General features: G+C 42.0%; 1 protein-coding gene across 5 annotated transcripts in view; it reads left to right on the top strand.

Moving 5' to 3' along the window:
• LOC132894329 (signal-induced proliferation-associated 1-like protein 1) overlaps nucleotides 1–23,955 on the top strand; it is a 138,950-nt gene that overhangs the window by 72,384 nt on the left and 42,611 nt on the right. For all 5 annotated transcript variants that reach the window (XM_060934002.1, XM_060934005.1, XM_060934006.1 and 2 more), the window contains exons 2-7: nucleotides 6,692–8,353; nucleotides 8,439–8,569; nucleotides 9,142–9,330; nucleotides 9,505–9,679; nucleotides 15,583–15,686; nucleotides 16,593–16,750. In XM_060934002.1, the coding sequence (XP_060789985.1) occupies nucleotides 6,877–8,353; nucleotides 8,439–8,569; nucleotides 9,142–9,330; nucleotides 9,505–9,679; nucleotides 15,583–15,686; nucleotides 16,593–16,750 (2,234 nt within the window). In that variant the 5' untranslated portion in view covers nucleotides 6,692–6,876. The remainder of the gene's footprint in view (nucleotides 1–6,691; nucleotides 8,354–8,438; nucleotides 8,570–9,141; nucleotides 9,331–9,504; nucleotides 9,680–15,582; nucleotides 15,687–16,592; nucleotides 16,751–23,955) is intronic.

Below are 23,955 nucleotides of genomic sequence, written 5' to 3' on the forward strand. Positions count from 1 at the left end.
CTGATTAGAGTGCAATCACAGCGTGTGCATTTTTTTTTTTTAAATATACATTTATTATAAAGGACTCTCAGTAACACGCAGGCTTTGTGAAAGCCTTGTATTTTGTATTGCTTTTCTGGTTTTCACCCTGTTTGTGTTTTTGGACTGTGGGTATTGTATTACCTCTGATATCCTGTCTGTATTTCGATTGATCATCCCCCTCCCCCCCTTTATTTATTTATTTTTTTTGTTCTGCCTTTGTCTGTTTTGGATCTATTTGCTAGCGTGCTTTCAATAAACCTCTTCTTGCACTTACATCCATCTATTGCCCTTACATGACAAACTGTCAATTGTCCAACAAGCTAGTGGACTAAAAACGGTTTTAACCCTTTGGGGTTGAGAGCTTTGCCAGCGAAGCTTGACAGGTTTAGAATGAGTAGGTCATGTATTTGGATTTAAAAAAAAAAAAAAAAAAACAGTTAAGATATTTATCATACAAGCATGATAAACACATTGATACAATTTATACTTTCCTATGTGCCCACTGCCAAATATTATACTTTTTAAATTACCTAAATTAGATGAAACATAACTTGTCACCTTACTCAGTCACACCGGTGACTGAGCATGCACTTAGGCATTCATAAAAGACTCTTCACATGGTAACGGCATGATGATCGGTTTCGATTGGTTTCTCTTTTGCAGTGGGAACTGCAAAAAAAAAAAGTTTAGGCTATTTGGACGTAAAATTTGTTGGAAGATGGCACGTGGATTTTATGTGCTTCAGGTGATTTCAGGTCAGCGATCCAATTCAATCTTGAGAACTGCGACACTGACGAGTGGTGCCCCCCCCCTTTTTTTTTTTTTTTTTGGACTAGATCCAGCTGAAGATCAACTTAAGTGTAAATATTTCTTCTATTCATTATGAGCAGATTGGTCGATATGCGTGCGCTGTAGTGCATACACAAGAAAAATGACTGAGCAGTTTTTCCAAAGTTGAGTATTTTCCTCAAAAATAGTTAATTTTACTCTGTTTTGAGTTTAGAGTGTAAAATTTGGAGTGGGAGCAAAATTAGAGTAATTGTGTAACAGAGTAACAGTAGGTTGTGGCTCTGAACTGAGTAAAATTGTACAAGTTATTTTCAAGACACACTGAATAAAGTCAAATACCAGATAAATGAAGCTGTTGTAAAAAGAAGTTTTAGAACTGTTGGAATGTGTGAAAAAACATTACCTTACCCATTGTGACGTGATCTGATGGGATTAAGAGTTGGCAGTGGGAGGGGTTTTCACTCTTTTCTCATGGAATGGAATGGAAATTTTTACCCTTCTCATTGAATACTCCTCCCACTGCCAACTCTTTATCCCAAAACAATGAGACTTTTTTTTTTTGGATGGCCAGTTAATTGTCCAAATCAATGGAGCAGATTTAAGTTTTATGCTTGATCTATTTCTAAGACTGAAGAGAATCACCTCAAGTGACCAAAACAGTTTGTCACAATGCGTAAGGTCATGTTTTTTCACACATTCCAACACAGTTCTAAAACTGCTTTTTACAATCTCTTCATTTGTAATCTTTTAAAAAGTAGAATCATGACATCCATACTACATAGATATTATTGTAGCTGAACTTGTGCTGAATACAAAAAGGTCATATATGACTTTGAAAATACTGCTTAGGTTTGTTGAAATTGACGACAAAATCGGAGCATGACAAAATCATTAGAGTGCCTGAAATGGGGCTGCGCGGTATACACGGTATGACGGTAGAAACGATATAAATTTGGCTACGGTAGAGATTTGTGCTCTGCCATCATACCATCGATGACGTCATCACATCTGCCTCTGTGTGAAAATGGCCGCAAGCACAGGAACGGTAGAGGAGGAGGAGCTAGTCAAAAAAAAAACAAAAAACGGTGCTACAGCCGTGATTTGGACATGGTTCGGGTTTAAAAGTCGGATGTTGAGCAGAAAAATGTCCTCTGCAAAGTGTGTGGAGTAATTGTGACAGCCAACAAAGGTAACACGAGCAGTTTATTTCACCATTTGAAATCAAAATGTGCTCGAGTATGCAGAGAGCCAGAGGCTGCGCTTGGCTCAAACACCGGCTCAGTCTACGAACACAGGAGGAAAGAAAAGTTTCCCCCCGCGACCCAACAACAGACCTCCATTGCGCAAGCCTTTTCCAAGAGTACTCCTTATGACAGAAAGAGCACATGGTGGAATGACATAAGAGCCATCACAACTAGGGATCGACCGATATGTTTTTTTCAGGACTGATACCGATTATGGAATTGGGATGCCGATAACCGATATGTGCAACCAATAAATGTAAATATTATAATTCACATGAAATTAAACATAGCACACACTGAGACAGACCTTCATATCCATGAAATGTATGTTTAATTGTAAAATTGAACATGAAATTTTGTGCAGGGAGATGCCAGCAGCATTTGTACAATAAAGTCAAACATTAGTTAGAATAAAATGAGAAATAAAATAATAAAATATTCACCAGTAAAAAAAAAAAATCACTCCCTACTATATTACAGCTCACCATTTTCAGTGGAAAATAAATGAAAATACACTCTGGATTCTTTTACACTAAGAACTAAGTAAGACTTACCAACTTCAAGTAGTTTTTAAATAACAAATCAAGTGTAGGGAGCTGCCTGCAGCATTTTTTAAAAAGTAAAATCAAACAAAGTAGGCTATCACTCCCTATTATGTAACAACTTGACAAGTAACCATCTACATTCTAATGCTTTTAATGCCCAAGCCTAATATTCCCAATTTAGGAGGATTATATTGTAGTGAAGGAAGCATTACATGTAGTTTCAGCGAGACTAGTTGGTTGTAGGCTAATTCAAGTGCTTCCTTTCGTAAGCTAAGTTTGCCTGGCTACACAGATGCAAATGGACAATTTTAACGAGTAGTAGATGAAGAATGTAAACACATAATGTTGTGCTTTTGTAACTTGTGTGTTTGTGACTTATTGCGGCAAAAGCAGCGTGTCCTTACCTTGAAGTGGGATCTGCTTCTGCCCGAGTGCCCATACGGCCACCTTGAAACAGTTCACAGCGTTTAGCTACGCGTGTTGATTGGCTGTATCCCTTGTGCCGTAGGGTATTAGGCAGAAAAAGAAATTTACCAGTCAAAAATAATATTTTATATAATCCTGATAAGCGCCGCAGGTGCGAAGACGAGCGCCGCAGGCGCGAAGTCCCTCTAGGGGGGTCTGGGGGCATGCCCCCCCAGAAAATTTTTGAAATTTAGACTTCATTTCCTGCATTCTAGGACATTTTCAGGGTGAAATGGCGTGTAATTTTTGATCAGAAATATTGCATATTTTTACTTTGTATTTTTTTCAGTTTCACTCCTGAATGTATCAGATGTATGTATGGTGTTTGATTTGGTAACAAAAGTGAAAAGAAAATAAACAACAATGAATTGTATATAATCTTTTGATCTAGTTACAGTATTTAATAAAAAAAAAACCCAACAGTATTCTATTTTACCATACCCCAATGAACCCCCTTGTTAATCAATGTATCACACATACCTTTTCTGTCTTTTTGTGGAAAAACGAATCAGTTTTTGTCACATTCAATTTGGGGCGTTTGTTGGGATTCATCTTGATCCAGAAGAGTGAGTCAGCAAAAAAAAATGCGGTTCTCCCGCCAAGAAAGAGGAAACTACAACGCAGGGTGTTTGGCAATTTTCGACCAATCAGAATTCGCGATTTATTCAGTCCGCATGTTACAAGATTCAGTGCGGGCCAAAATGGCGGAAACGATGAAATATTCTGATTTTTCATTTCAAGTTTTCAGTATTTTTCGTATTAAACTGTGTTTCTTACGATTTGTAAATGATGGCGGAACCACACACGGACTGGCCATCGGGAGTAGCGGGAGTTTTCCCAGTGGGCCGGTGGTTCAGTGTGGGCCAGCGGAGAAAAAAAAAACAGTTGCGCGCTGGCCTTTAATATGATAAGCAATGTTAACAGTTTCTTTAACAAACTGTTAACATTGCTTATCATATTAAAGGCCAGCGCGCAACTGTAATAAGCAATGTTAACAGTTTGTTAAAGAAACTGTTAACATTGCTTATCATATTAAAGGCCAGCGCGCAACTGTTTTTTTTTTTTTTTTCTCCGCCGGCCCACGCTGAACCACCAGCCCACCGGGAAAACTCCCGCTACTCCCGATGGCCAGTCCGTGTGTGGGCGGAACATAACTGGATTTATCGGATGACATGTGGGAGTATTCATGTGCGAAAATTTTCGGCATTATCGTCCGTTTCAGTATCCGTCTGTGTGTATACTTGCCCGTTGAAATCGGCAATCGCCCGTCAAATTTACGGGTGGACGGGTCTCTGCCTAATACCTTATTGTGCCGCTTCTGCCCGAGTGCCCGTACGGCCGCCTTGAAACAGTTCACAGCGTTTAGCTACATGTGTCGATTGGCTTTGTCTCTTGTGCCAAACAAATCAGATGTTGTGGTGGGCGGGACCGTGTTCTTGAACTCAGAGAGGCGAGTGCAGGAAAGGACGTGCAATGACAGTCGCTTTAGGAACGAAATGGCTGCAAAAAGGCATGTTATCGGCATATCGGTGGAAATTATGGCCGATACCGATTAACCCTAAAAATGCAGAATATCGGCCCGATATATCGGCGAGGCCAATTATCGGTCAACCCCAATCACAACACGCTTGTGCAAAGACATGGTCCCGTGTTTCTGGCTAACAACCTATAAAAGAGGATGGGAACTTGGGAAGCAAGTGAACTGGAGTAAACACGAAAGTTCAGTGTTGCAGCTTGTGATTTTAATTTGAAATGTGCTGCTTTTTGTTTTTTACTGAAAAGATGCTAAGTGTACTGTAAGTTTTTCTCTCTTAATGTATTCAATCGGTCAGTGACACTTTTGCGCAACAGACAAAATAAAAGTCTGTTCTGTGTACTTGAAGTGTTATTTAGAATTTGTATTTTTGTGTTCTTTAAGATGTGGAAAATTTGTTTGGTAACTTTTGCACTATTTTGGATTAGAGGAGAAAACCTTATTGTTGGCAACCAAAGTTCAGTGTTTGTGTTTGCAGCTTGATTGTAATTTGAAATATGAAACCAAATGTTCAGTGACCGTTTTTGCACAAGAGAAGAAAAGCCTGTTCTGTCTGTGTACTTGAAGTAGTGTTATTAGAATATCTATTTATTTTTTTGTGTTCTTTAAGATGTGGACAATTTCATGTTTGGTATCTTTTTGCACGATTTTGGATTACAGAACCTTTTCACTGTTTTTGCCATTTGCCTGATAGAAAACCTCTTACTTGAAGTACTGTTTACAATATCCACTTTATTTTTGTAAGAATTTTGTACTTCTGAGGCGCTATCCTTACTTCTGTTCTGTACAATAAATGCTCAAAAAATTACATTATCGTTGTTGTTTTAAATCAATTTAGCTTTGCTAAGGGACTACAAAACCCATTCAGAAACACTTCCATTATAAGTTTTGCACCGCAACATTTATACCACGATATACCGTTACCATGAAGAGATTTAATTTATACCGTGATATGAATTTTGGGTCATACCGCCCAGCCCTAGCCTGAAAATACCTTCAGACTCCAGAGGGTTAACTAGTTTTATATGAATCTCATCTCATTATCTGTAGCCGCTTTATCCTGTTCTACAGGGTCGCAGGCAAGCTGGAGCCTATCCCAGCTGACTACGGGCGAAAGGCGAGGTACACCCTGGACAAGTCGCCAGGTCATCACAGGGCTGACACATAGACACAGACAACCATTCACACTCACATTCACACCTACGGTCAATTTAGAGCCACCAGTTAACCTAACCTGCATGTCTTTGGACTGTGGGGGAAACCGGAGCACCCGGAGGAAACCCATGCAGACACGGGGAGAACATGCAAACTCTGCACAGAAAGGCCCTCGCCGGCCACGGGGCTCGAACCCGGACCTTCTTGCTGAGAGGCGACAGCGCTAACCACTACACCACCGTGCCTCCATTTTAATTAAATAAAGATACAAATTTAATTGTTTGGTCATCAAGTGCTTGAGACATTGCCTTGCACTTATGGTTGGGCTCCTTGTGGTGGTACACATTTGTTTGTACGTGCGTACGATCAAATCCATCAAAAATCAGGTTGATTCATCTCAAGTATGGGGCTCGCCACTATGAAAATGGTTTCTTTATGTAAATTCATAAGCCATTGGGGGTACAATACATTGTGACACGATGCATCGCAATGCAAAAATGTGACTATCATGAAAATGTGATTCACATCATGGAAGTCAGTGTTTTTCTATTAATTTTCTCAATTTGAACAACCCACAGAGTTAAACTGTATAGAAAGCATGCTGACCACATGATCACATTCACTCAATAATTTTCAAAGTCCCCAGGTCAAACACTTTGTTTTTAATCTAAATTTTGGTGAGAATTATTTTTAATTTTATCTTTTTAAGATATGGTCAACCTGTAGTACATTTCATTTGCACGTTTTTTTTTTTTCCTTCATTCCAATTTTGATCAACATATTCCAAGAATTAATTTGAAATTGTGCAGCCAGCATCCTGAATTGAATCATGATGAGAATATATTGTTACACTCCTATTTGCCATAAAAATACCCTTCATGCCAAATACAAGGACGCTCAGCTGTTGCTACTCCTAACTCCTGGTCTGTTTCTTGCAGGGGTGTGAATGAGGCATGACCGTTTTACAAGATCACCATGCAGGCCTGAGAAATATTGCACTGATGCCCATAGTCTGTGGAAACCAAAGAACAAGGACATAGTCTCAGTAGAGTGGAGCTAGGTGCCACAACCCCATCCTCAAAAATGCTCCAGACTTAAGATGCTCAGTTGGTGAGGCGTCACCATGACGAGCCTGAAACGCTCACCCTCTGAGCGGCCTGCTGCAGGGACAGTTCAAGCCCCTGAAGAATTTTACACTCGTCCGTTACGCCAGACCAATGGAGGGGTATCCCTTCTGCGTCCAGAAAACTCTTACCAGACAGGGGGCATGATTGGAGTGCCGAAGATGGGAGTCCGAGCTCGGGTTGCTGACTGGCCACCTCGGAGAGATGGGGGAACTTTGCGACTACCCAATCCAAATGCTGATACGATGACTCCCACAGGAGCTAACTCGGGTAGTCAGCCCAAACTTGGTGCTCTGATTTGTCCTCAAGATTCTTTCATGCTGCAAAGCATCCAAAAGACCCTCCAGAGCAAGATAAATTCAGCCAGTTGTGGAAGCTCCATGGAAGAGCAGTTGCTCAAAGTTGACGACCATAGAAGGTCCTCTCGTGGTAACACTAAACGCATCCGGCAACGTAGTAATAGTGACATGACCCTAAGTGAAGTTGACGGTAGCGGGGATAGTGGGGAAGATTGGGGCACTGCAGGGACTAAGTGGTCTCCATTGCACCGGGAGTATGGCAGCACTTCCTCCATTGACCAGCATGCAGTTTCCTCCTCTGAAGTCTCAAGGAACAGCTTCTTTGAGATGCTAAAGGGCTATGACAGGGATAAGCAAGACCAACGCAGCCCAGCACCTGAAAGACTGGCAGAACTTCTAACTGTCTCTACCAAAGAGCAGGATCTGCTGGACTCTGCTGTAGAGGACTTGAAAAATGAGTCTCCTATTCAGCTGAGAGAAAGAGACAAACCTCCAAAGAGAAGGTCCAAATCGGAGACGGGGGGTGAATCAATATTCAGGAAACTTCGCAGTGCGAGGACGGATGTGGATTCTCCCAGGGTGGGTTCTGATATGGAGGACAACCGTCTTGAAGATTCCAAACCTCCCTTAAAACCCTGGGTCTGCCAGAAAGGCTTTGCACATTATGATGTTCAGAGCATGTTGTTTAACATGAATGAGGTGATCCAGAGCAGACAGAACTCTGCAGCCAAATGCAAAAACACTACTTCTGGTGCCTCTGCTGCTTCTGCTTTTTCTGGTTCAGCAACATCCACCTTATCTTCAACGCACAGCCTGCCATACAGCTCTCCTGGTGGCAGCCAGGAGGAACTTAACACACGGGATAGTCCCACTTTGGACGTAGCTGATGATGAGGGCAGTGGACTTGTACTGAAATGTCCTTGTTTCTGTACTGAAACTGGAGGTGACTTTAGATATAAGGTAGGGGTTGCTGTAGCAGGTGAGCTGGGAACTGGGAGTTCCAGGGCTTTTGGACGAGATGAAACTACACTAAGCCACCATTGTACCAACGGAGGCATTGCTGTTGTAGAGGGACACACAGATGCATCCAGCTTACTTGGTGATCGAGACAAGCAGTACATCATTGAGCATGTGGACCTTGGAGCGTATTACTACAGGAAGTTCTTTTACCTGAGAGGTAAGGCATTTCCTTTGGGATGCAGGGGCCTTCTGGAACAGTAGCACCAATCTCACATCCAGTGTGTATTGCCCTCTGTTTGCAGAGCATTGGAACTACTTTGGTATGGACGAGGTGTTGGGCCCAGTGGCAGTGAGCATCAGGAGAGAGAAGTTGGAAGACCACAAGGACCATGGCCAGCAGTACAACTACCGAATAATATTCAGAACCAGTGAGGTGAGTTTACCCCTTATCTCTCTCAAAAATAAACAACCAACCTTTGTTCACATACTGTATCTTTTGGTTTATTTCTAATTTGTTCTGCATTGTGGGGGAGAGAAACTTCCTCGAAAGGATATCCCAACACTTGGTACAAAATTAGTTAAGCTTTCCTGCTTATTGACTTGGATACAAGACTCGTAGAATGTATCTAGTACAGCTTCTGTGGCATGCTGTCTTATATTGTCTGAAACAACCTTTCGGAGGCATTTATCTCTCCTGACAGGCCACTCGATGCTGTTGCATAACTAATTCAAACACACAAGCACACGGGAAAGGCTACATGAAGGGAGAAATGGTGTATTGCCAATTCAGTGTTTTTGGAAACCTTTTAACTTGCATTTTATAGTAAACAGTAAATGGACTACATCCATAGAAATGTGTGTTGGGTTTTTTTTTTGTTTTTTTTTTAAATTCTCAGTGCTCTAAATGTACCCTTCTGCCCTGCTTGTATTTACCCATGAATAGGGTTATCTTTTTTTTCAAGCAGGTCAATAATCCTGGCATAAACTATACTTCTCTTTGTTTAGCTGACCACCTTGCGTGGCTCTATACTTGAAGATTCAGTGCCTTCCACTGCTAAACATGGCACTGCTCGAGGGTTACCCCTTAAAGAAGTGCTGGAATACCTGCTCCCAGAGTTGGACATCTCATGTCTGCGGCTTGCCCTCAACACACCAAAAGTCACAGAGCAGCTGATGAAATTGGATGAGCAGGGGGTATGTAGGCCAAAAGGCAAATGGTCATGCGTTCTCTGTTACCATTCTTTCTGATACTTGGATGACTGAGCTCACCAAGGCTAATCTGATAAAGATCATCTGCATTTACATCACAGCTGCATCCTTTAGCTTGTCCTTATTATTCCTTCTCTTCTGGGCCTTTTGCTTCCTCAGCTTAGTTTCCAGGTGAAGGTGGGGGTAATGTACTGTCGTGCAGGCCAGAGCACAGAAGAGGAGATGTATAACAACGAAATGGCTGGTCCTGCCTTTGAAGAATTCCTGCAGCTCCTGGGAGAGAAAGTGCGATTGAAAGGGTTTGGCAAGTATCGGGCTCAGCTGGACACAAAGAGTAAGTATTAAACTTGCTCAGGTTTGTTCTGGAAGATTAGTTTCTCTGATACTGGACTAAATGGAGTGGGGTGGGGTTTTTTTTTTTTTTTTTTTTTTTTTTATAAATATGTTGTATCAGTTATGTAGTAGGCTTATTTTCTCTATTCTTTTGAGGCATACTGCTTTTTTTTTTTTTTTTTTTTTAATATATCCCTGAACCTTTTTCATTTCTAAATATTTTTTAATTTAACTTTTTTTTTTTGTTTTTTCAATACAAGCTGACTATTAATAGGCCTACTTGTTTTTGAGTTGAGATTCAGTCAAACTGGTTAATAACTGCAGGAACTCTCCAACTCTACTCCAACTTGACAAATGTATGACAAGGTTTGTGCGGAAACCTTAATGAGCTTTAGGTACTGTAGACTGACCTTTTTACCAGTCAGTGCATTTACATGCACATGGAGAGAATCGAATTTCTGCCGTTGCTCGACTGAAATCGAAGTTCAAAATGCCACGTATACACCTTAATTCGGCTGAAATTGAACCGAACTTGATTTCTCGGAATCGAGCTACACGACCTAGATTATGCGATTTCTGCCGAGCTGCTTAGTGCATGTAAACCCTATCGAGCTACGTATTCGAGCTACTTACTTCAGCACTGCCCCTTCCAGAAGTGACGAGACCACAAGCGGGAAACACAACAGCCTCGGTCGGCATGACAACGGCATGAATCTTTTCTTTTTGTGGCATTGTTTGCACTGTTAAAATTTAGCTCACTTACTGTATCACCAAATGCATCTGTACAGCTGTTGCATAGCTGTGAATTGTGTACATAAACAAGTCAGTGTGTGTGTGTGTATATATATATATATATATATATATATATATATATATATATATATACACACACCTGAAGAATGTCAATAAAAACAAAACAATTGAACTTTTTTGTGTTTATTAAGACGCAAGTTAAATTGTAAGCAAAAAAAATTTTGTAAGCAAAAAATGGACTTTAGAAAAATATACAATTGTGCAAAATAAGTTGTCTTACAAAACAGTGGTCTGCACAGGACAGTTTGTAGCCATACAGTCTGTTAGAGCAAGCCTAACAGCTTGAGCATGGAACTTGTGAACACAGAACTGCCAGTGTTGCCAGATTGGGCGGTTTTAAGTGCATTTTGGCGGATTTGAACATGTTTTGGGCTGAAAAACGTCAGCAGTATCTGGCAACACTGCTGATAACTTTGTTTATACTCTTGAATAGCTCTTCATGACAACAACCGGAAGTGTACCAACACGATGGGGCGTGTAGCGCCACCTGTGGCTCGGGTGCACAATGTACCTCACACAGCTTGATTTCCTTGTGTGCGTGTAGGATTGGATTTCTCTGGCACCCCTGCTGGGACCCTTAGCTCGATTACCGACAGTAGCTCGATTTGGATGTGCATGTAAACGTACTGACTGTTAAACTGCCTCCTTAACTCAACATGGTCTCTGTAGGATGATGGACCAGACTATCTTTTTATTTCCACATCATTAGCTCATCTGGCCATAAGGCCGATGAGCTATTGCTATGGTGTGGCGTCCGTCCATCATCCACGATTCGGTTAAATCGTATCTCCTCCATCAGTTCTCCAGATATTTCCGTTCCGATTGTTCTATTTGAAAGAACTCATCACACTGAACAAAACTTTGTGGTTTTTTGTCAAATTTTTTGCTAACGAGCTCGTAATTAGGCCAAATTAACAAATTTTCCAGGCCTCTCACTATATAATTTTATCTCCTCTCTCATTTCTCATCCAATTCCAGTTCTGATCAATGTTTTGGGTCGATCTTCCCTTGAACCAAACTTGGTCATTTGTTTATTGATTTTCCTGTTGTAAACCATTTGTTTACAACTTTTATTTTCAGTTAAATCATATCTCCTCTCAGTTCTCAGTGGACTTCAGTTCTGATTTTGTTTGAAAGAACTAGTCATTCTGCACCACACTTGGTCATTGTATTGTCAAATTTTTGCTTACAAATTAGTAATTAGGTCAACTTAATGAGTTTTCAGACTTTTCACTAGAATTGTATCCTCCCTCGTTTCTCATCCAATTTCAGTTCTGATTGATGTTTTGGGTCGATCTTCCCTTGAGGAGCAGAACTCGGTCGTTTTTGTTGACTTTCCTGTTGTAAGCAATTGGTTTACGACTTTTTCAGTTAAATCGTGTCTCCTCCCTCAGTTCTCAACGGATTTCAGATCTGATTGTTTTGTTTGAAAAAACTAGACCTTCTGCACAACACTTGGCCATTGTGTTGTCTCTTTTTTGCGAACAAATTAGTCGTTAGGTCAACTTAACAATTTCTTCTGACTAGAATTGTAGATCATCTTCTCTTGGGGAACAAAATGTAGTCCTTTATTGATTTTAGTCCTTTATTGATTTTTCCTGTAGTCATGGTTGTTTTGATGGCAGGCCAGATGAGCGATGTCCTTGACGTTCTGTTTTTTATTTATTTTTTTATATATAATGTTTACCTAAGCTTGAGTTATGACCATTTTGTCAGTCATGTAGGGCTCCTTTGACCTTGAAGCACATTTTATTGAAGTGTTCTGCTTTTAATGTCAGACAATGCTGTTATTGAGCAAGGTCTTTAGAGAGGTGTTCAGTAAGGTATCATGGGGGGGGGGGAGTTTTAGAAGTTTTATCACAAATTGGAAACTTCTCACAGATTTTTTTTTTTTTTTTACTTGCATTTGTGATTTATTTTTTTAACTTGTCCGTAAAATGGTTCTTTTAAGTTCTGAATGTATTATCTTGTTTTCTTCAGTAAATATCTATTTTTAGTCCACAGACACACACACACACACACACACACACACACACACACGTCACTTCAGCTTTTTTTTTTTTAAGTGACCTGTCCTCTTCGTGCCTTTTCTTCTTCAGCCTTTTACTCTTTCTTTCTGTGCAGCTGTATTTTCTCTCTCTCTCATTCCTTTTTCCCAAAAGACTTTAAATAATCCTGATGGATACCACAGCCACTTGTACACGTGGTCCAGTTGCCTGAATGAATCTTTTGTGCTTGTAATAAAATCAAGACATGATGGATAATTCCAAACATGCATTTAATTACATATCCGTGTTCATCCTTTGAAATGCCGTCTTCATAATCTGAGTTTCTCATGGGAAATAGCCTTTTATCTCAGAAGGCAGCTGAGAAGCAGATTTCTTTTGTGTTAAATGTGAATGCTGTGTGTGGTGGAGGGTTTTTTTTTTTTTTCCCCCTCTCTCTTTTCTTCTTCGGTCCCATTAGGTATAGATAATACATGGTGGATATTTGTGTCAAAATACTGCATGTTGTGGTGAATGTGGTGTTTTTGTAAAATAGTTACTGGGCATTGCTACATTTATCGCAGGCTCAAGCTGGTTGCTGTAAATGCTTAGTATTGCACATAGCATAAATGTGGCTGTGTAATTGTAGTGTGTGTGTGGGGTTTTTTTTTTTTTTGTATGTATTGTCTGTTACCCGACATTATTCAGTCGCAAACGCCAAAACGGCGATGACCTTTCATTTTCTCTGTAAATGCATGACAGAACTGTGATTTCAGTGACTGTGGCCAGAAACAGACAGGAGACATTTGAATCGAGCTTTTCCTCAACTATGCAAATTTGGTATGACCTGGTAAAATGACACATCCAGCCGAATGGCTTGAAAGATTCCTCGGGCAAATCCAGTGGCATGTGTGGGCCAACATTTCCTCAGTTCTCCACTCTCAATTTAAGTTCCTTCCTGCTGTTAGCTCCCTTTCACTGTTTGATGCACAAAAAAAGAAGGAAAACCTTCACGGCGGTTACATCATATTTTGCCGTATACAACCTCTCTTTTAAATGTGTATTGAGACATTACAAGTAAAATGAAGCTTGAAACCGATTTTTCCTGGTGAGTGTATGATTATCTTGCTTTGCTTATCTGCCAACAAAGCGACTGAAAAGCCTGATATAGAACATGTAAATCAAACAGCCAATTTTCATACTGATAAAGGGACTACAGTGGGGCAAAAAAGTATTTAGTCAGTCACCAATTGTGCAAATTCTCCCACTTAAAAAGATGAGAGGCCTGTAATTTTCATCATAGGTATACCTCAACTATGAGAGACAAAATGAGAAAAAAAATATCCAGAAAATCACATTGTCTGATTTTTAAAGAATTTATTTGCAAATTATGGTGGAAAATAAGTATTTGGTCAATAACAAAAGTTCATCTCAATACTTTGTTATATACCCTTTGTTGGCAATGACAGAGGTCAAACGTTTTCTGTAAGTCTTCACAAGGTTTTCACACACTGTTGCTGGTATTTTGGCCCATTCCTCCATGCAGATCTCCTTTAGAGCAGTGATGTTTTGGGGCTGTCGCTGGGCAACACGGACTTTCAACTCCCTCCAAAGATTTTCTATGGGGTTGAGATCTGGAGACTGGCTAGGCCACTCCAGGACCTTGAAATGCTTCTTACGAAGCCACTCCTTCGTTGCCCGGGCGGTGTGTTTGGGATCATTGTCATGCTGAAAGACCCAGCCACGTTTCATCTTCAATGCCCTTGCTGATGGAAGGAGGTTTTCACTCAAAATCTCACGATACATGGCCCCATTCATTCTTTCCTTTACACGGATCAGTCGTCCTGGTCCCTTTGCAGAAAAACAGCCCCAAAGCATGATGTTTCCACCCCCATGCTTCACAGTAGGTATGGTGTTCTTTGGATGCAACTCGGCATTCTTTCTCCTCCAAACACGACAAGTTGAGTTTTACCAAAAAGTTCTATTTTGGTTTCATCTGACCATATGACATTCTCCCAATCCTCTTCTGGATCATCCAAATGCTCTCTAGCAAACTTCAGACGGGCCTGGACATGTACTGGCTTAAGCAGGGGGACACGTCTGGCACTGCAGGATTTGAGTCCCTGGCGGCGTAGTGTGTTACTGATGGTAGCCTTTGTTACTTCGGTCCCAGTTCTCTGCAGGTCATTCACTAGGTCCCCCCGTGTGGTTCTGGGATTTTTGCTCACCATTTTTGTGGTCATTTTGACCCCACGGGGTGAGATCTTGCGTGGAGCCCCAGATCGAGGGAGATTATCAGTGGTCTTGTATGTCTTCCATTTTCTAATAATTGCTCCCACAGTTGATTTCTTCACACCAAGCTGTGCAGATTCAGTCTTCCCAGCCTGGTGCAGGTCTACAGTTTTGTTTCTGGTGTCCTTTGACAGCTCTTTGGTCTTGGCCATAGTGGAGTTTGGAGTGTGACTGTTTGAGGTTGTGGACAGGTGTCTTTTATACTGATAACGAGTTCAAACAGGTGCCATTAATACAGGTAACGAGTGGAGGACAGAGGAGCCTCTTAAAGAAGTTACAGGTCTGTGAGAGCCAGAAATCTTGCTTGTTTGTAGGTGACCAAATATTTATTTTACCGATGAATTTACCAATTAATTCATTAAAATCCTACAATGTAATTTCCTGGATTCTTTCCCCCCATTCTGTCTCTCATAGTTGAAGTGTACCTATGATGAAAATTACAGGCCTCTCTCATCTTAAGTGGGAGAACTTCCACTTGGTGGCTGACTAAATATTTTTTTTGCCCCACTGTATATAATTTCTGTTAACTACTTCGAAACTATATATAGTTACTACTGTTTCTCACCAGAAGAGAAGGGAAAAAAAAACCCCATTTGAACGATGCACACCCAGAAGTGACGATAGTAGCAGTCACTGCATTCCTATAAGAGGAAAAACCGGTGATGTGAAATTTGTCGTTTGTTAGTGTTACAATGTCTACATACTTTTCTCTGTATTGATTTTCAGTGTCCTTGTGTATGAGCTAATCACTAAATGATATTTAAAAAAAAAAAAAAACTGTTAATGGTCGGCTACCTCTTGTCTTGTCTTCTAGCGGATTCCACTGGGACGCACTCTCTATACACTGCATACAAGGACTACGAGATCATGTTTCACGTGACAACCATGCTGCCATACACGCCAAACAACAAACAGCAGGTTAAGCAATGCTTCTTTACCTGTTGCGTACAGTGTGTGCCCTTCATCAAGTTTTCAAATGTATGATCTTGCTTTGGGGCTCGCGTCACCAGTTCAACACTTGTCTGAAGATACCTGTCGGTTTAGTTATAATTGTTTGCGTAAGAGTAATTTTGCCTCAAATATTTCCATTATTACCAGATGAGGTGTCATAAGCAGTAGGTTAGAGTACAGATGATATTTGGATATTAGAACGCAAAACTGAGTATGTAGTCAGTCGTTGCTATAGAATTGTGAACGCTACTGTAATGCTGAGACTGATGCCCCTTTTCCACCAAAGCAGTTCCAGGGCTGGTTCGGGGCCAGTGCTTAGTTTGGAACCGGGTTTTCTGTTTCCACTGACAAAGAACTGGCTCTGGGGCCAGAAAAACTGGTTCCAGGCTAGCACCAACTCTGCTGGGCCAGAGGAAAGAACCGCTTACGTCAGTGGGGGGGGGCGGAGTTGTTAAGACCAACAACAATAAGACCGCGAAAGGTCACCATTTTTAAGCGATGAGAAGCAGCAGCTGTACAAACGCGAAGTCATTTATTATTATATTGTTGCTGCTGCTGCTTCTTCCGTGTTTTTGCTTTGATATTCGCGCCAAGGTTTATGCAAACGTAGCGACGTAATTGACGTATACAGCGACGTAATGACGTGGCTTCCCTTAGCACCGCGAGCTATGGAAAAGCAAACTGGTTCTCAGCTGGCTCGCAAGTTGAACGAGTTGTGAACCAGCACCAGCACTGGCCCCGAACCAGCCCTGGAACTGATTTGGTGGAAAAGGGGTATAAAAGATACAGTACAGTGCTTCCGAACCTTCCATTACATATGATTTAATACATGGCCTGTCTGTACCACTATTGATGTTTCTCTCTTTTGTGCAGTTGCTGAGGAAAAGGCACATTGGGAATGATATCGTCACCATCGTTTTCCAGGAGCCAGGAGCTCATCCTTTCACCCCCAAAAACATCCGCTCACATTTCCAGCATGTCTTCATCATCGTCCGTGTTCACAACCCTTGCTCCGACAGCACCTGCTACAGGTAAACAACACAACCAGCCAAGGGGTAAAGGTTCGTTTATGGTGGAGCATGCATGTACTGGCCCCCCCAAAAAACAGGCAGGTGTAATACGCTTGATCTACATTTTCCTAGCAAAATCAGACATGTTAAGTGTTACTCTGGTGTCAAACAAACTTGAAGTGTAAACTTTGGTTGTATGGTAAGCCTCGGTCACAACCAGCCGTACGTGCTCCTATGGCCGGTCTACGTGCAAAAAACACAAGAAACGCATGGAGGGCGCGTGTGTGACGTGCTGATTTTAGAGCCGTAGACTGGCCGCAGACCGGCCGCAGAGGTTCTTTGTCATGTCAAACAAACTCTATGGGCACTCACGTTTTTTTCAGGTTGCAAAACAAACTTGCGGCCAATGTGCATCTTTCTCCATGAACAAAAAAAAAAACGCAGCGATTTGGGAAACGCCAAAAATCGCACGGCCAAAAAATCATACGTCCAGTTGTGACCTAGGCTTAAGAAATGGATACTTGAGGCAGATTTGCTTTGAGAGGCACCGTTTACATAATTTCTAGCCACTAAGAAGAAGCCTTTATTTGTCACATGCACAGCGAAATTCCTCCTCTGCCCTTAACCCATCTGAAGCAGTGAACATGTGCATGAGCGCGCACACACACATACCCAGAGCAGTGGGCAGCTGTGCTACAGCAGCTGGGGGTTAGGTGCCTTGCTCAAGGCCACTTCAGCCTTGATACAGAGGGAATGGAAAGTGCTGTTCATTCACTCAACTCGCCTCACGTTTTTCTGGCCGGTCCTGGGAATTGAACTGGCGACCCTTTGGGCCCAAGCTCAAAGGGTTCTTTTTTTTGTTTGTTTGGTTTTTTAAATAAGTATTATTTAAAGAAGCACTATTTTTGGTGGTTGGCCAATTTAGCAGGTAATCTACCAAAGTGGTTCATGCAAGAGGAACCCAAGCTGAAAGGGGAAGTATACTTCTGTGAACAGTCTGTGAATGGTGTGCATGACGCAGGTTTCAACATCAGCACCATCCGCGCAGCATCCAAATTTTGTGTCCCTGCAGACATCAGTGCATTGTGCGTGTGCAAAACTGGGCATGCAGTAATATGCCCATCCAGTAGGTGGGAGTAACCTCAGATGGTGACCAGGTAGTAGAGCCCTGCACTCCCGCGGGAGTCCCGTGGGACCCGATGCAAAGCAGTGCGGCGCGGGACAAATTTTGAAAGCTCATTGCAGGCGGGAGGGGGAGTGCACAATGCGGGAGCGGGCGGGAGAGGTGATTAAGCTGCAGTCCCGCTAACTAAAAACGTGTTTAAAATTAAATTTATAAATTATTAATTTGTCTATCATATATAATTTGTGCTGGATATTTTATTTGGCATTAATAAAAACATTTCAAGATGCCTAAATTTGCGGATGTGGTCTAATCTCGCGTACGTTTCCGATTCCTTTCTGCTCTTCCGTGTTTGAGATCTCCGATCATGGCAGAAGAGTAGAGCTCCTCTAGTGAAGCTCACAATGGGTATCTCTGTAAAGCCTTAGCTGCGCATGCCGCCTGACAACGCGCACCCTCGCTACGTGCGCTAGGTGAAGGATTGGTCGGTGGAGAGCTCAGCTAAGCTCAGCATGTTTAATTCCCCAAGCCAATGACAAGAACTTTCGTGAGAAATAACGCGAACGTCTGCATCATGCGGGATTTGCGGGCGGGAGTGGGACTGAAAAATTATAATTCTTTGTGGGAGCGGGACTGAAAATTCTGTCCCGCGCAGACCTCTACCGGGTAGTCAAAGTGCAAAATACAGAAGATTGTATTCCCCCCCGTCTTGTTCCTCTTCTTCCAACATCAGTAAATGTGGTAGCTCTTCTTCTGTTGCAAACTGCTGCATATGTGTTATGTTCTTGCTTTCACCTTTTTGTTTTGGAGGATTCTTCTACTTTCAGACCACATGCTTTGTTGCAGGTCTTTTTAATAGTCGTTATGCCGTCAACAGGCAAAGTCGAGGTTCCGTTTTACTGATGTTTATTACGCACAAACACAAGCACACCAACACCGTCGTGTAGACACCGTAAACACCGTAGAGCTAAAGAAACACATAAAGAAAACAATAGGCTAAATCATATACACTCTCACACAAAAGTCTTAAGATGTAAACAAAATCATAATTCCACAAAGACATAACACACCACTTTTCCCGCTTGTTGACGAAGGAAGGGTTCGCTGACTTGGTTGAGGTCGCCCGTCTTAATATTACAGTTGTCTTGACTTAAAACCTTCCAACTTTAGTCTGGATACTTAGAAAGGTGACAGTCGTAACGCTTCGTAAGCTCGTGTGGGCTAAAGGCCAATTTATGTTGACAACTCAGTCCTCGCAGATGGCGTCGCAGATGGCGTCTGCGTAGCCCCCCCCCCCCCCCCCTTTCGCAGACGCTCTGGGCGCACCTCCCAAAAATTGTGACCACCGCAGAAGCCTCGCAGACAGCGTCGCAGACAAGAGGGCTCTGATTGGTCCACTCTACATCCGCTGTACACGCACTTCCGCTTCCCTACTTTCCCGGTTTGGTTTGTTTTCACGACCGACATTTTTAAAAACACGAGCGAAGATGGAGCAGCACGAAGAGCGGTTGATCGAGGAAGTGAGGAAGTACGGACATCTGTACGACTCCAGTTCTAGTCGTTATAAGTAACCGGAGGATAAACACTCCACTAACCACACCCACCAACTACTCCTAGCGATTTCGCGACTTCGCGCCCCCTTGCGTTGTAGCGGTGAATAACATCGCGCACGCCTATTACTCCCCGCTCAACGATAAATTACAACTGTCTGCGAAAAGCTGTCTGCGAAAGCCTTGTTGCAAGAGCATGCAGAGGCCCTAACTCACTTGTAGAATACCGCTTCCATTCACAGACTTTTCTTACAAAACAGGAAGTGACTTATATGACAGGATGTAACACAAAAGACAGGACCATGTCAAAATAATTGCATCATCAATGAATGTCGTGACAGGAAATGTATACATAAATATTAAATACAGTACAAAAATATAAACTCTATGCAATTAAATGTTAAATATGACTAAGTGTACAAAATAAATGTTTTACTTTATTCACCTGCTTTGACCATAACCCTTTGTGAATACAAACACAGTCGTAGTGTGCATGCGTTCAGCTTGTGTGCCGAGATGTGTCCGCAACAGCAGAAAATCAAGTACACGTTGGAGAAATTTTTGCGCATGTCCATGTTGTGCGAAGCCATGTCTGTGGAAGTATGTGGTGGTGTTCTCCTCCTCCTCTGCCTCCCCCCCCCTTTAGCCAGCACTTAATTTGTGCTGGATCCTGGTGAGCAGTTGACTCCCCCAGTCCTCCCACAGCATCACTAAAATGGTTGCAAAATCCCTCATTGAACCATGATCATCATGCCGATACTATTATATACTGTCTTTGGTAATGGACCATCAAGACCCCTACCAGGTGCACACAGTTGTGGCGGTTGCTCTGAGCTTACTCACATTTGGACACAACTGGGGCCACTGGAAGGCTCAGGTTCCATCCTGACTTGGTCTCCTGGATCTTGGATTGACCAACAGGCCAGTTTGTTAGGCCCCTGAACCATGTTGGAGGGGGTGGTGAGCAATACTGGGGAATCCCATGGAAGCATCTGGTCTCCCTTCCTCTTCACACTCTGTATTGGGCTTTCAGGACTACACCAGCTCATGCCAACTGCAGAAGTTCTTGAATGATTAGAAAGGTACAAAAGCACCTTTGTAGGGTGCATATATAATGGAAGAGATTACAGGAGGCTGGTGGAGAGCTTTTTTGTGGTGCAGAGAGAACCATTTTCAGGTTAACTTCAGCAAGATGAGGGAAGTGGTGGTGGAATACCAGTGTGTTAGAGAGCCTGTCAAGCCGGTCACTGTACAGGGCAGTGATGTGGAAATGGTGCAGTGCTGAAAGTCCCTTATCTTCACTAAAGACAGTGATGTGCTGTGAAGGAAAGGTCAGAGCAGGCTCTTCTTTGTAAGGAAAGGAAAGTATTTCAGTCTGTGTGACAAGCGACCAGGGCTCTCCTCTTGGTCTATTGTTGTAAGCATTCTTTCTATTCTGTGCTCTGCTGAGGGGGCATCATCACTGCAGGGAATGCCAAACGTATTTCGGTAAACTGCTGAAAAAAAAAAAAAAGCCAGCAGTAAAATGTCACTTATGAACACTGAATTGCATCTTTTTACCTGTCTTTCCACCAAGGTGGTTCATGGGCTGGTTTGGAGTGACACCTAATCTTGCACCGCTTCTTTGCATTTCGACAGCCAAAGCGCTGGCTCTCAGCCAGGAAGATTGGTTCCAGAATGACACCAACTTTCTTGGTCTAGAACCAAGAACTGCTTCTATTAGGGGCTCGGGAAGGGATTATTGTGGCCTGCAAGACAAACAACTTTTGACCACTAATTTTTAAAATACGAGTTAGTGCAGTGTCTAGTCTGACTAATCCGAAGAATAAAAAGACTACGTAGTCCGCTGCTGTTGTGCTTGGGGCTAGCGGTGCTAACATAGCAAGCTGTTGATGCTAGCAGCAGGGGTAGTGGCTGATTAAAGCAGAGACACAGTGATGAAATGATGTGGCTCTCTAGCACTAGCACCTGGTTCATGTTGGTGGAAAGCGGCTATTTTGTCATCGTCACGTAATCTCCTCCACAATTCGAAGATCGCAAAAACTTTTTGTGATGCCATTTTCTGTATTGGGTATTTTAATTCTGTGAATGGCTGCGTGCGTGTGTGTGTGTACGCAATGTTAAGACAAGTAAAAATGGTGGAATGTCCAACACGCAGTGTCCATGGCCAGCATTTTCATGTTTTCAGTTTGGGAAGGGAAATGGACTGAAAATGCTGGTGTGGGCAACACAAAAAAAAAATTACCTGTGTTTGTGTGGACTACAGCAACAAATAAGGATGGCACTTATTTTTGAACATCCTGCCTGTGGCGTGATATCCAGGAGCAGTCAGCTTGCTATTGTGCTTGCTCTTCCTCAGGGCAAACACTTGGACAAAGTCAGTATAACGTTATTTACTTTCAATTCAGCATTCAAATCTCTTTATAGTTTCTGATTTGACTTAAAGTGCATATTCTGGACCAATTTCTTTTTAATTTTTATTTATTTATTTTTAATATGAAAGTATGTCCCTTTACACACACATCCAGAAGGGTAATTTTGCACAAGGCCATCTGTCTACAGCAGAAAAAAATAAAATAAAACGCTTCTGGAAAAATCCCAAGGGAGTCTGGAGCCAGATTCGTGACGTCACCTGCGGAAGCGCCAGCAGGCTGCGCGAGCTTTGCACGGCTTCAGTGCACAGCCTGTGTAGACCAAGCGCTCCCATTTCTCTCTCATTGTCCGGTCTTTTGGAAAACGATGAGTACTAATGGTGCGTTCATGTGCTATGGGAATTATGGTAAATACCAAACGCCGACATGGAAAGCACACATGAACGCCCCCTCTTGTGGTATTTTCCACTGGGCAACTCGTAGAAAATTTTGATACACGAGTTGCCGAGATGAGATGAACTTTAACCTTTTCAACATGGCGGCGAGCGGTACAAGACTAGCTTATGAACCAAGAAAGAAGTGGTTTTCACCTACGGAAAGCTGACTCTCACCTTTTAAACGAGTCATGTTATGTATATTATATTATAATATGTATATTATAGCCTAATACAAAATATTCTGTGGCTGTCCAAAGAACGCCAACAATGATCTAGATACTGGCTACTCTCATTGTGGCTACAGCCAAATTTCCAAAAACTGCGTGGCATTCACTGTGTTAAGAAAATCTCTACTTGTCATGATCAGGAAATATTCAGCATTATTTACCTTTTGACTTTTGATAACTCGTATTCCTGCTGCAGCTGATGAACAACGCAATCTATAATTGTTTTAGCCAAATAACAGGCCTGATTCTGAATCTGGTCCACCATCTTTAATTTGTCAACAACAAAAGCATGTGAACACAACACACTGGTAAATACCACTTCCCAACTGGAAAATATCATCTTCCCATAGCACATGAACGCAGCATAATCCCATCAAGATTGGTGTTGCTACACCCTCCTACGATACAGCTGTTAGCCATTTTAATAATTACGCGATAACGTTGAAGAAATTTGCAGAAAACCACCAGGTCGTTTTCTCATAAACAAACCAGCGCTGACGTCGGATTCAGAGGGAGGCGTCCCGCACGTGACGTCACGAAAATCAATGTTTGCCGGGAAATCCAAATGCCAAGTTTTTTCAGAGGCGGACCAATTCGCCTCAAACGGCTTGATTTCAACTGAATTTTTCTGGTGTTGTGCAAGATGATGAAAAAAAATGTAGAATGTTAGATATTTGACCAAAGTTTAATATAAAATAGGAGAATTACATTGATCTTGCTCCTGAATTTACCCGTGATATGCACTGTAAGTGTCCGTCTTTAGGGAATTATAGATTTCAATACAAATCCTAGTGAAACTCTGCATGGTGTGTGTGTGTGTGTGTGTCATCATGAGTTAAGCTATGAAGACCGTTTCAGATGAGCTCGAAGTGGTGTGTAGTACAGCCTGCTCTGATTTTAAGTTTGACTCCGGGTCTGCTCCATGGACTGTTATCTAATGTGATGGAGGCACTGATCCCAGACCTGTAATGCGTTTTTACGGTTTTCACTCCTTTTAATGTTTTTTTTTTTTCCCCCCCCTATATATTTTGTCTTAATGTTGTAGATGAAACCGTTTAAGTTGATATGAGGTCTTGATGGCATTATTAAAAATCAAAAAGGTTTGAACATGCATGTGTACACATCTCCTTTTGACTGCCTGAGGAGTCTGAAGGGTGTGTGCGTGCGCACGTGCTCTTCTCCTCAAACCTTCATCCCCCACCCTCATACATGCACTGATTTTTTTCAGCTGAAATACACCACTCACTGAAAATGCTTCCTTCTCTCCCAAGCGCCGCACACACTTGCTGTTCGAACATCCAGTAGTTTGTCTTAATAGGATTTTTTTTTCAAGGCCGACAGTCCAATTCTATATGCTTGACCTATCAACATTTAGATGAGAGACTATATATAATATATTTTTAATCATCTTCCAAGAACGTATTTGAAGAAGACAATCTGGATTTCATGGCACCCCACAGGACCAAATGGAGAGAAATGAATCCTTAAAGGCATGAGCCCTTTTTAAATGTGATTTT

Source organism: Neoarius graeffei, chromosome 11 (assembly GCF_027579695.1).
Source record: "Neoarius graeffei isolate fNeoGra1 chromosome 11, fNeoGra1.pri, whole genome shotgun sequence".
Classification (NCBI taxonomy): domain Eukaryota; kingdom Metazoa; phylum Chordata; class Actinopteri; order Siluriformes; family Ariidae; genus Neoarius; species Neoarius graeffei.